The sequence below is a fragment of the Chanos chanos genome, chromosome 4 (genome assembly GCF_902362185.1).
Source record: "Chanos chanos chromosome 4, fChaCha1.1, whole genome shotgun sequence".
NCBI lineage: Eukaryota > Metazoa > Chordata > Actinopteri > Gonorynchiformes > Chanidae > Chanos > Chanos chanos.
Genome location: NC_044498.1, coordinates 13710427 through 13724026, shown reverse-complemented (window position 1 = coordinate 13724026; position 13600 = coordinate 13710427). Strand labels below are relative to the sequence as shown.

The following is a 13600-nucleotide window of genomic DNA, read 5'->3' as shown; positions in this document are numbered from 1 at the left end:
TTGTGACATTTCTTCATGAATTTCAGGCAGGTTTTGTTGTCATTTACCTAAAGAGGAAGTAGTCTTAGTCTTAGTCTTTGTGGTGCTACGGAAGGCCCTGAGGAACAGAGGAGCAGATTAAGTTGTGTCTTTTTGACTTCCACAAAACAATTACACAGTTTTATGAGAGTTTGCAAAGTCTTAGTTAGTGTGAACAGTTGTAGCCAACAACTGGAGAGGAAAGAGCATTGATAGAATTATTGGGATGAACTCAAAACTCGAAAGGTTGTGTTCTTTAAAGGGGTCTTTTGAGTAAATACCAGGTCATGCGCAGCTGGAAAGCAAAAATTTAATATTGCCTGCCCTGTTATCTGGGCTGGTAGCTCAGGTCACAACTGTTTTTTTGACTTACCATCATAGAGCCACTAAACCTCTGATAATATATGAATATTGGTTAACATTGAAGGACAGCAACAAAGACCATCAGTTTTGGTGAACTGGAATTATGGCATAAAATGTATTGGATAAAACAAAGGGTTCAGTGGATACATTGTAAATCCCGGCTTCTTGTGAGTTAAGGTCTAGATTTATATTCGAAATTTATATTCATTGCCTAATTGGGTCATTCAGAGATGCTTTAACTGAGTGTAGTTATTTAGTTGCAGGGAAGGAAATCGATTCTAGCTTTTGGTTAGGTGAACTGGAATCTTTGATGGTAAAATGTTGGTTGGTAATTTTACAAAGAGGGCAAAAGTAGGTTTCATTGAGTATGAGCAAACCCAGCTGTGGTTTGATTTTGATTTGCTAACACCCCTACCCACCCATCTATCTATCTATCTATCTATCTATCTATCTATCTATCTATCTATCTATCTATCTATCTATCTATCTATCTATCTATCTATCTATCTGTCTGTCTGTCTGTCTGTCTGTCTGTCTGTCTGTCTGTCTGTCTGTCTGTCTGAACACAAAGTGAAGGTCTCCTATGTCTGTATGAACTTTTTCATTTCTGTTGGTGGTGTTGGTCGCGGTAGCAGTTGTAGTGGTGACAGTGTGTGTGTGTGTGTGTGTGTGTGTGTGTGCACGCGTGATATGTCAAATCAACAGTAAGTCCCAGTTTGTATGATCATTTTCAAGCTTCGGCTTGTGTGTAAAAGCTGCTAGTTTAGTGTGCGTGAAAACCAACAAGCTACCAAATCTCCTCCCTCCATTGCAGACTCATCACAGTCAGCGTTGTTGCTGCTCCATAAAGTATAACCATATCCTCTCCTCATCGCAGTTAGTTGCATCCTTTGATTTATTATTTATGAATAGCACCTGACACCAGTCATCGCCTTGCCTGGCTCTTTCCCAGTGGTAGAGTAGCCTTTCTCTATCTCACAGACACTAGGAAACAGCAACAGCCCTCCTGTGTACATGTTTGGAATTCATGAATGAGTTGAAAGTTAACCTGTTCTGTGGATTACAGGAAAGCCTTTTTGTAGGATATTTGTGTAGCTCGTTTAAAAGGATGTGTGGTTGGCAAGATCTAAAACATTTTATTTTCCTGAAAGTCAGGCGATTTATATGTCTTACGTTGCTTGAAACAACTGGAGACCAAAGAGCGTGATAGGAGCCTGTCTGGACTCACCTGTTTCATAGGAAGTGCAACTGACTGTCTGTTTGAAAACTGCTTTGTTCCAGAACTGTGAAGTCCTACAGTGACATTACCTCCTCTAGCACATTCGTGATGCGTCGACCTGACTTGAACTTGAAATTTGTAAATGGTAATGAAACCACTTTACCTTTTTTTGTAAGATGCAATGTTAACTATGAATCTTACTAAAGGTTCATTAATCCTTAAGTTATCACCAACTGCAACATTTAAAAGTTCACGTTTATTTTTTTATTCGCATAAGTCTGTCAGTAGTCTGTGCGTGGGATTGTAAGCAGGTTAAACCTGAAAACAGTTTTGATAAGTATGGATAGAATAAGCACACGACGTTTATAAAGAAATATTCTGGTACTTTATTTTGCTATTATGAACCGTTTAAAGTTATGCACATACAATAAAACAACAAATTAACCAAATGTCGCTCGTGAACTAACAGCCAGGAGTGCAAAACTGAAAAATAAATAAATCACAAGGAGGCTAAACAAACAACCAAACAAAAATGCCCACAGCCTCAAAAAATAACAGTTCGTGAACAATCGTCGGCAAGAGACAATAGAGGCGTGCAGTTGTGGGTAAGAATGATTTGTAACTTGCTCTATCTGAGGAGTAGGCTAGCCTACGTAACTATCCCTTTCAGACGTTGTCTATGATTCACGTATTAGCTGAGCTTGACGAAGAAGGGACAGCGAATGTAGTTTTTTTTCTCCTGCAAACTTACCGGTCTTTGGTGATGACTGAGTCAGACATTTAACACAACGTGATTAGCTTAAAAGCCGTTCGCTTGAACCCTTGGGTCGGCTGCACAGTGGGATTGTCTAAACGCTATCCATATTGCCTCAGCAAGGCAGTGCAAATATAACTTGTTATACGATTGCTGATAAATACTGGATAATTCGGCAAAAATACACGGAGAATCAACCTGAAGAAAATACAGGAGCTTGTGATCTCATGGCATCCACAGACAAAAGCCAACACCCATTTCGCTTTGCGTCTCAGACTCCTTATATATTATATCTCCTTATGGAATTGAAATAAAAAAGAAACAAACACACACACAATACACAAGCGGTAAATCTGCATATATTTGATATCTTTTTCTTTTTACAATTGAATACTATTTACACTTTTTAAACCATTGTCAGGGCGCACAAAGACCTGAGTGAATCCAAAGCGCTTTACACTCTGCTCAACCCTGAATCAGTGTATTAAGGCGTATTCACAGTATGGGATATATCACAAAGGAGCGTCTCAGAAAGAGTCAAATAATATGCATTAATGTAAGACAAATGATCACATTTCATAATGTCTCATGAGTCTGCTGAATTAAAAAAAAAAACTGTTTTTCAATAAATAGGCTAGAAAACATAAATAATTCACAAAAAGTCATAAATAATGATGAAAACACATAGGATTATTGCCTTTGGCATGACATCAAGCTACCATTAAATAGTTCATATTTAAAGTAAAAATACACACAGAAATACAAACTGCGGATGAACAACATCAGAAAGGGCTTGCATTTGTTTTGTTGCGAGCGGAGGGAAAGGGAGGAAATGTATTCTAGGAACGTGTAGTTAGGGTGTCACTTGAGTATTCGTACTTGTGTTAAAGTGAGAAGAAACACTCAGCTAAGGAATGAACTCGGCGCAACTCGTTTATGGTGCGGTAGCATTCCTGAAAATCCACCCGAAAGTGGTGGGGTAAAGGACGGTAAGTTAGTTCTTAGCGTATCCGAAATGAGTGTAGGTGGCGAGCTAGAAATTCCGTACCCTGATCCACTTTGCAGAGACTGAGATTGCTGTGCCCCAGGTACAAAATAACCATTGTGTCCAGATAGTAACCCAGCGGGAGACGTGCTCACACCGTAACCGTTTGACAAATTGATGCTTCCGGCAGAGGCTCCAAGAATTGGTCGAGATACATCCCCGTTAGTAAGTGGTTCCACGCTGGGAAGGAGGGAACCATACGTGTGTCCCTGATTTAGGAATCCGTGTGTAGTTCCATTGTAGTGCGGGTGATGCAATGGTAGGAAGGGTGACAGCTGCCAGTACAAAGGATTACTTGCCCGTTCACCCAGTCCAAGACCAAGTGGAGCAAAGCGGAGTCCTCTTTTCATTACCAGTTTCCCCCTGGAGGTCGCCGACCGGCGCCGAAGCTTTCCTGTAGTTCCACCAATAAAGACATCATCACTGGAAGGATCTAACATCCAATAATTTCCCTTTCCCGGGTCATCATAATGCCGTGGTACTTTTACAAAGCATTTATTGAGACTCAGGTTGTGCCGTATTGAGTTCTGCCAGCCTTGTTTGTGTTCCCGGTAATAGGGGAAATTCTTCATGATAAACTCATAGATACCGTTCAAAGTTAGACGCTTTTCAGGACTCTGTCGTATAGCCATCATGATGAGAGCATTGTAGCTGAATGGGGGTTTGTCATATTTCCGATTCTTGCCCGGTTTAGGGGGTTGGTCTGCTTCGGAGGCTGGTTCCTCTTCATCTCTGGGCTGCTCCTGTTCAAAAGTTGCGGGCTCCATTTCTGTTGGTTCTGGGGATTTTCCTGGGGAGTCCGATCCCACAGCTGGGACGCTTCTCTTCTCTTCCTCTGAGCCCAGGTTGTCAAATTTCGATGGGAGCAGGAGACTCTTGATGGTGAATGAAGTCGACTTCTGCACCATTGTCGGTTCTCTCTGATCTCCCATACCGGGCAATAACAAAAAGCCCCGTTCTGTACTTAAAAAGAGGATGTCAGACACGCTGAGATCTAGACATTGCACGCATGACAGGACTTCTGGGACAGAGGACGCAGTCTCGAGTTGGAATTGAGAAATTAGTAATTAAGCAGACTTCGTCTTCCTAACTACCTCATCACAGAGGGGAGGAGCTCCTAATTTGGGGAAATTTTTGCAATGGCAATAGACTCTCCTCCTGTGACTGCTGTTGATCCTTTTGCACCTCATAATACTGAGCAAAAGACATTGCGCGGTCCCAAGTATAGTACAGCCCCTGACAGCCTCCCTTGCGTCAGCGTAGACGTAGACCAAAAGGAGGGACGAGAAACATTCAGTCTTTGACAGTGAGTCCCAGGAAAAGTACACACCTCCAACAATCAAAATGAATGACAGCAACTAGTTAGAAGTGGTAAGGTAAATGCTTCACAACAGCATGCTTTCGCTGACAGATTTCAGCACGAAGTCTACATGAAACTTCCACGGACACGGGCAAAAAACCTTTAAAACTCAAACATATGTAGGTACAGTGGAATATATAGTGAAATTATTTATTTGTTTGCTTTCTAAGAAAGAAAGACCACAATATTGTGGCCGAGAACAGCTTTCTTCTCTTTGAGGCTGAAACGTAGTGATAATACTTGTGACTTGAGCGCCTCTAGTGTTGGCTTGGTCCTAGAAACAGAGCAACAGAATTTGTCCATTGTTACTGTTACTGTTCTTATCATTTTCTTCTCTTTAATTAACCAAGGATGGCGGTGACATCTTTTGTTTTTTGTCATTACTTTTGTTTATCATTTGAAAACTCTTACTAAGATTAACGGACCCAATTGTCATAACGTATGCAAACAAGCGTTGACTTATCTCTAATGGTGCCAGAATCAGACCTAATAATTCTTCGTTTATTTTCTGCCTCATTTGCAGCTGCAAGACTGTTATTAGAATGTACTTTCACAATTCCTTTCACGACATCTCAGTGCATCACAGAGCTGACTATTTTTATTTTATTTTATTTTATTTTATTTTGCTCTCCTCAAGAGCCTCCATTTTTGTTTTTCCCTGAGATTTGCACAAACCCCTGATAGAAGTCATGACACTTATGGTTGCAGACTAGTGGGTAGACAGGTGGGGCTCTTTCATATAGTGCAATTTTTTTTCGTATTGGAGCAATGAGTGCTGAAAACATGAGAGAAGCTATGTATTTCCAGAAAAGTACAAAAATTCAATCATTCTCTTATTGCTTAGCTTCTTTCAACATGTGGCCAAAGAGATCTATCAAAACTATCATGATTATTATTCAACAGCAACAACAAAAATAAGAATAATTCAGGACATTTGGGAGAAAAACAGAGGATGGACGAAAGGAAAAAATGCGCTGACTAGTTTTAATTTTCTTTAACAATTTCATCGAAGTGTGTGACTCACGCAATATAGTCTAATTACTCAACGACCACTCAATCAATCAAATAAGGAAACAAATGAACAAATAAATGAATAATAAACAAGTACACAAACAAACAAACAAACAAACAAATAAATAAATAAATAAATGTTCAGCTATCATGTGGGAATTTACTACGTTCATCTATTTTTTTCTTTTTCTTTTTTAAAGTAATTAAAGTAATTCATACTATCAGTTAATTTCACTTCAGCGTGATAAAGGTATGATTATTTGTAGATAATTGCAGCAAAATTTGTAATAGTTGTTATGCCATCATTCCTCTGTTTAGTCATAATGTCCAGTTCTGTTAAAAAAAAGAATTCGATGTTATACTAAAGATACAATAAATCACATATTGTTGTCCGAACGCCGAAGATTGCATTTTAAATCACGAAAATGGAGAATATTATAAAAATTCGACTCAGATACAAATTAATGTCACGGCCTCTCTATTTTATCTCGTTCAACATCATTAATGCGACAACAACCAGAGAACGGAAACAAATATATTTAGAAATTTAAAATTTCGTTGTCAATTACTTTTCTAAAATAGGCTACGACCTCGGCCCTCCAAAATATGTTGTAGTTCCGGTACTGATGCTGAAACTAATTGACAATCGCAGCATGCGCATTATGAATTGTTTTAATCACTAAGCACACCTTATAACATTTTAACTTATTTCAACGTCCTTTCTTAAAAGTTTAAATGTTTTAAAAGTCTGCCAAAATATCTGATTATCAGTTGAACATTAATATATATTAACATTCAAATAACATGACTTCAAATAAACACCAGTAGTAAAAAAAAAAAAAAAAAATCCAAATGCTCTACGCGTCACTTTTATAATACTGCATTTTATCGCTCAGACAACACTCATAATTTCCTACCGTGGCCTCGCGGTAAAATATTGCGTTCTTCCGCCTTATACAGAAATGAGTTCTACTTTCATCGTTCATCTCAATATAACTACTGACTAATGCCGGTCACATTCATCAAGGAGGCAGTTTCATGGTCGTTATCAGCAAGAAAGATCCATGTTAAACTTGCTCCACTGAGTAGGTCCAAAGTGCCGTGAAACAGGCCCACTATTTATACACAGTCAATACGTGACTGTAAGGTGTTGTAAACACTGATTGCGCCCAGATGGTGTCAGTTAAGTATAAACAAGCATATCATTGAATTGTAGTCTTACAGTGTTCAGAACATTTAATAAACAAAAGTAACATCATCAATCAGGGGTACTAACTGCTCTCCCTGTTGTCAAAAGAATTCTTGGTGGCTATGATGCTCTTTGAGGTATTTGGTAGTATTTGGAAAAAATTATCTTGGAATTCAGTTTAAAAAACCAACGCAAGATTGTTTTTTTTAATTATTTTTCCTCATCCCTCCCAAGCTAATTTTACTGTATTTCATGCATTTGATTTAAAAAGTATTTGAAATTAAATGTATTTGATTAATGTGGAAGTCTACAGTTTTAAAAATATGTATGGAAAGGATGCATGGATCCATGCACATCAATTAAGAAAGAGTTTTTATGTTTTGGCTGGATTTGCACAGGGTTATTGAACATGTACACATCGTAGATCTCAAAATGTTTTCACAAGCTGTTCATATTTTCATTCCTTTAACGTTTTTTTCTAGTCCGTCTATGTACTCAACCTCTCCTGATACAGCTGAACTAAAAGTGAAAGAATGTTTTTGTTTTGTGACAACTTTTGCAAATGATTGCAAAATCCAGTCATGAAGGAGATCAGAATAAGGCATGTTCCTTCAGAAACGCAGTCAACACACACACACACACGCACGCACACACACACACACACACAAACACACAGACCCAAAACCGTTGTAAGAAACCAAGCGTCAAATCCTTTAATGCCAAGCCTACCTCGTCTGCCAAACAAATTTAAACAGGAAGGAATGAAACTCACAGGGTCACAGAGAGTTTACACACTATCTCTGGAGCAGAGATATGAGAATTCCCATAGGGCAAACACCCACAGCAGACTATCCATGTCTTACACAGGCAGGCAGCAGTGGCTGTCTTTGAAGGGCCCTTATTGTTGTGATTCAGTGATTACGTACATGAGGGAAATCAGCCAGGACATATTCCTTTTTTTGACACTAGTCCAAATATGCCACAGCAGTCCTCATCAACTAACAGGGGCACAATCTGCCCAACTATAGCTATGCACTAACACCTGCCACGCATGCGGTCGTACTGTAAACAAAAGAAGCACTGTAACCCAATGACCTAATTTACTTTATTAAAATTAAAGTGAAAAATTAGATGAAGTGTCTGCATTTTACATTTAAACATAACATAACACACAGATTTGGATTTTTTTTTAACTACTTATAGATATTAATGAGCTGAACATCAGAATAAGTGCTGTTGAAATAGCTAAACCACTTGTGTTTTGTATGTCTGTCTGTTTTTGATTTGAAAATGAGTATGCTGTTATGACTGCTCTCACCTCCAGATTAGCATAATTATGTTCGTTCTATCTATCTATCTATCTATCTATCTATCTATCTATCTATCTATCTATCTATCTATCTATCTATCTATCTATCTATCTATCTATCTATCTATCTATCTATCTATCTATCTATCTATCCATCCATCTTCTCTCTTGCTCTCTTTTTCTGTCTTTCCCTTTGACAGTTTCTCCCATTCTCCTCCCTGTGTTTTCTCCACCCTCCCACTGATTTCATCCCTTTGTCTCCCTCAGGTCTGTTTACTGTTGTGTCTCACACCCCAGAGAGCGTGGTAAAGGTCAGCTTGCCCGTTTTGTGTTTCGCTACAGAGGAGTCTCCAGTGATGCTGCCACCATTCCCCCGTCATACCACTCCGTCACAAAACACTGCTGGAGAGGTGGTAGAAAAGCCGAAGGAAAACAAAAAGATTCGCAGTACACAACTGCAAACTATTATGGTTTCCACCATGTTGTACAGATGCTACAAAGAAAAAAAGTCAGTGCCTCCAAGTAAGGATTGTTTGAGTATGTAATAATAGCAGAGGGTCCCTATGCTTAGTAAAAATACTGTTCAGTGATGCAGGATCTATCCACTGTGCCCGTGCTGTGTTCTTTATACACAGAAAATCAACTAATTATATGCAACTACAACAATAAATCATTAATTACCCAGAAGGGATGACTATAACCTATAAAATATTGTATTGGATGAAAGAGTGACTGACATTCTTTGAAGGAGCTTTGCGTGCTGAAGGATACCATAACCCAAAAGGCCAGTCAGATGAGTGTCTGTGTGTTAGGGATCAAGTCCCCGATCGGGAATCAAAACTCAGGCTGTGGTGGTGAGAGCAATAAAATCTGTAAAAGACCACTTTGAATGACCAGAACGGAGTGGACCCAGTTGCTAAGACCATAACGTAGACAGAAGTTGTTGGAAAAGCTCAGAAAAAGCTATACTTGAATTTTTGACAGAAAAAAAACACTGACACAAGATGTTCAAAAATCAGGCAAAGGTTAAAAACACACAGGCAGTAGTTAAAATCCAAAATTCTGACAAGAGGTGTCAAAACCCACTCAAGAGAAAATACAACTTACTGGAGTAAAATACAAGACTGAGCTGCATAAAAACTAAAGAAAGGGTTTAAATACACAAAATTAACCAGGCACAGGTGGAGCCAATGACAACAGACAGGTGCGTCCTCTGAAGCCCTCTGGTGGCCAACAGAGGAATTGACTGAAGCTCTCACACTGTAATATCTATGTCTATATGATCTCATGTAAATCTCACTTTTATAGAATAGTGATAAAAAATTGATAAAGCCTCTGAGAAAGCCAAGCTCCTTCTCAACATTTTCTGCGTTTTCTCTAGGCAGTACTTCAACTCTGGAAAATAGCTTGAAATGTTACAATTTACAGGTGCTGTGACCTTCTGTCACTAGTGTTGCATCTCTCTATCTCAGAGGGTATTGTGTTTATTTTTGCCTTGCTCCTTGCTCATCTATGATATCTTGGATTTTCTCTGAAGTGAAAACTGCTCCAGGTAACTCCACATTACATAGTGCGTATGACATATGTATGACACACACACACACACACACACGCACACGCACACGCACACGCACACGCAGACACACACACACACACGCACGCGCACAAACGCACACACATTCCCATTTTATGTTTGATATGCAAATCACAAACAGTGTTCCTGGATTAGATGTTTTGTTAAATGTTTTAAAGTATATTTGCATGTTATACTGTATTTAATGCAAAATACATTATTATTACAGTGCAACAAAGCACACATGCAACAAAAATCACACCACATTTACAAACGTGTTGAACTGTACAATAATTAATTTTATCCTTATATCTTACGTAATGTAAGAAATATAAAAGCTCACTTTCCATAAATGTGTGCAGAAACAGAGATCATGCTGACCGTCCATGCACACACACACTTACACACACACATACACACATACCATAGCATTTGTTCATCAGGAAAATCTGGGGCACTTTATCAGAGGATTTTACAAAGCCCCTGTCTAAATCAAGCCTTAACTAAAAACAGAGAGAGAGAGAGAGAAAGAGAGAGAGAGAGAGAGAAAGACAGAGAGAGAAACAGAGAAAAGGGAGGCAGACCATTCATGTTTAACAAGGAGACCTCCCACAAAGATAGAAATTACTGAGAACCACTCACCATTAATTATAAGCCTTCAAAAATTTGATCAGTCCTTTGTGCGTGTGTGTGTGTGTGTGTGTGTGTGTGTGTGTGTGTGGTTTGGGGGGTGCATGTGTGTCTGTGTATATCCTGTGCTTGTGAATATCGCCTGATCTCTCTCTATGAAGGCGGATTAGAGTTTCCTGTCAGTTTGGCATTACAGGCTCACAACAAACCATCAAATGAGCTTGTACTGTTTTCCTAGATCTTTTGCTCATCTGCACAGATGTAAGATGTAGAAATCCTAAGATTAGGGCACTGTGTCTATTGAACTCTCACTTGTTTCTATATAGGGTGAACTTACTAAGGTCTGCAGAGACCTGACTCATATGAGGTTTTGCCCAACAAATCCCAAAGCTCAAAACATCAGTCAACAACATTACATCCAAGAGCAGTAAACAAACAGACCCACAGGAGAGTAATGGCAGGGATTCCCATCTAGCTCTCAGTTGTAACCATAGAAACTCTCCTCTAAAAAGGCAGACATGAACCAGAGTCTCCTAATCTTTGTTCAATATCACTGTTTACAGTCTCAAAGGGCTTTACAGGCCACAACAGTCAAATCAAAACATGACGGCACCCCCTGACTTAATCCTCATGGCGGGCAAGAAAAAACTCCCCAAAAACCCAAAAGGGAAATGGGAAAATGGGAGAAATCTTGAGAAGGACCACAGAGAGAGGAGACCCCTCCTTGGCCAGACAGGTGTGCAGTAGGTGCCGACCAAGTGGGTAGTTACAATTGAAAGTAAATTGGAGCATGAACAAAGGGGATGGCGATGCAGACAGGAGGCTGACAGGGGGATGAAAGATGATAACACCAGGATGGATCGGTCCACAGGGCGGGAGGAGTCAGGATCACTGGTGTCTCAGGAGTAGTATGTGTGGCTCGACAGAGAGAGAGCGAGAAAGAAAGAGAGAGAGAGAGAGAGAGAGAGAGAGAGAGACATTGTTAGATGTTCATTTCCACATAATGGTTAAGGGAAAATATACATCGTGTGCCGAGTGCAGGCAGAGACTCCAGCAAGACTAGCTAGTACAGCATAGTTAAAAGGAAGAGCTAGAAGGTAATACGGACATGATGGCACTCTGGGACACAAGGCGGCCACCCACTCCACCGTCAACAAACCTGAGTGAACATGTTAGAGTCGGGGGGACGACAGCATCCAAACATCCCAGTTCACCAAACATTCTATGCCCGAGAACCCTCCAGATCTGCTCCTTTGCCTAGTAAAGAGCTGTTAGCAAAAGGCTTGGCTAAACAGATAAGTTTTCAGCCTTGACTTAAACATAGAGACTGTGTCTGAGTCTCGAACATTAATTGGGAGGCAGCTCTATAACTGTGGGGCTCTGTAAGAGAAGGCTCTGCCCCCTGCTGTAGCCATCATAACTCGAGGTACCAACAAATAGCCTGCACCTTTTGATCTAAGTAGGCATGGTGGATCATAAAAGACCAGGAGTTCGCGCAGGTACTGTGGCGCAAGACCATTTAATGCTCTATGGGTTAATAGTAGGATTTTATAATCAATACGAGATTTGACTGGGAGCCAGTGCAGTGTTCCATTTACATCTATCTATCTATCTATCTATCTATCTATCTATCTATCTATCTATCTATCTATCTATCTATCTAAATATTATTCTGTCATTGGACCGGTTAACTTATCATTACTCACACCTGTTCTGTGTAATCAAGCCTCATTGTCACAGTGTATATATACCTCCTGTTTTTCTCATCCTTTCCCTTGTGAAGTCTTTCATTTCCATTGGGTTTCTAAGCTGAACCAAATCTGAGCCTGTCTGATTTCAAGGGTTACTACCTCTGCCTGATTTGTCCAGTTCTTGTTTTGCCTACGATATTCCTGTTTGCCTTTTTGTTTTTTGTTTGTGGAATCTTTGCCTGTGTATTGGATAATGTTTTTGCTCAGGCTGTAGTGCTCTGACCGACTTTGTTTGACCCATGCCTGTCAGACCCAAGACTGTCTTCTTAAACCACTACTCTGCACATGCACCCAGCCACACTGTCAATTCATGACATTTATATTTACAATCAGGATTGGATTTAGGTATGTATATATGAATGACTTTTTTTTTACTTACCACATCAATATAAGGAGACCGCTTTAAATGCTGACCTTGTATTTTTAAGCTGTTGTCTAAAAGAGAGAAGCTGTGTGTTCTACCATTACATGTCATATGGATGATCAACACTCTCCTACTGGGAGGGATCATCGATCACACTTGTAAGGAATTCTGTCAGGAAAGTGTATAGTAAATCTAATCTCAAAAATAAATACAGTAAGAAGCGTACATGTATTACATTTAAATATCTTACATGACTGATGGAACAAAGTGCAAGCTAAAGCAGTTTTTCATCCAAATTCAGATGTGCCATTTGTGGATGCAGCTGTAATGTTTTTCATCTGTATGCATGCAGAGATACTTTAATCTCTGGCTTGTTGTGGTACTGTCATGTTGATGTTTAGTAGCCTACAGACCCATCATCTGGGCTAAGATAGGAGAGTTGGCTGACAGCCAAAATGTCATTAATTTGGCGACATGTTTTCGTATCCTTATTTTAAAGCTCTAATACTGATACCCTGGGCACGTTAGTCTGATTGCAAACACGCAACAGTATTTAGTCACTGAGGGAGAAAATGTAGGTCTTATTAAGGCATTGTATTTGCGTATTCGCTTTCAGTGACATCTTTTAGTACAGCAGGACGTCTGGTGCCTCCTTAAATAATTATTTTATATATTAAGGGTCCTTTATGGTAGGGTAGATGTTTCATAATTTGTGAACCGAGATATAAGATGTACTGTCTTATGGAAGAACTAACCTTTTAAGATTTTATAAATCACAACAGTTAATTAATTGTTCATATGTGAATAGTCTGAAAAGTCACATGGCACGGAACCGTTTCACTGTTTATAAAACCTATACTGCGCACTCTGCAGTTGTGTTTTAAATATAGATTCCCTAAATTGATGGACATACGATCTTGTTCTCAGAAGTAAATCTCGCGGTATTCTGCGTAATCACTGTCTGCATGTTAGCGGCAGCAACATACGCTTTCATCTATGCTCAACAGTAGCTTA

The 13600-nt window shown here is 39.5% G+C and overlaps 1 protein-coding gene across 1 annotated transcript; it reads right to left on the bottom strand.

Annotated features, from left to right (window-relative positions):
* Nucleotides 1-3257: 3257 nt before the first annotated feature.
* On the bottom strand, nt 3258-4334 carry foxg1b (forkhead box G1b). The gene has a single exon (XM_030772909.1). The coding sequence runs from the start codon at nt 4329-4331 to the stop codon at nt 3258-3260; it is 1074 nt and encodes a 357-aa protein (XP_030628769.1). The 5' UTR covers nt 4332-4334.
* Between the last annotated feature and the right edge of the window lie 9266 nt (nt 4335-13600).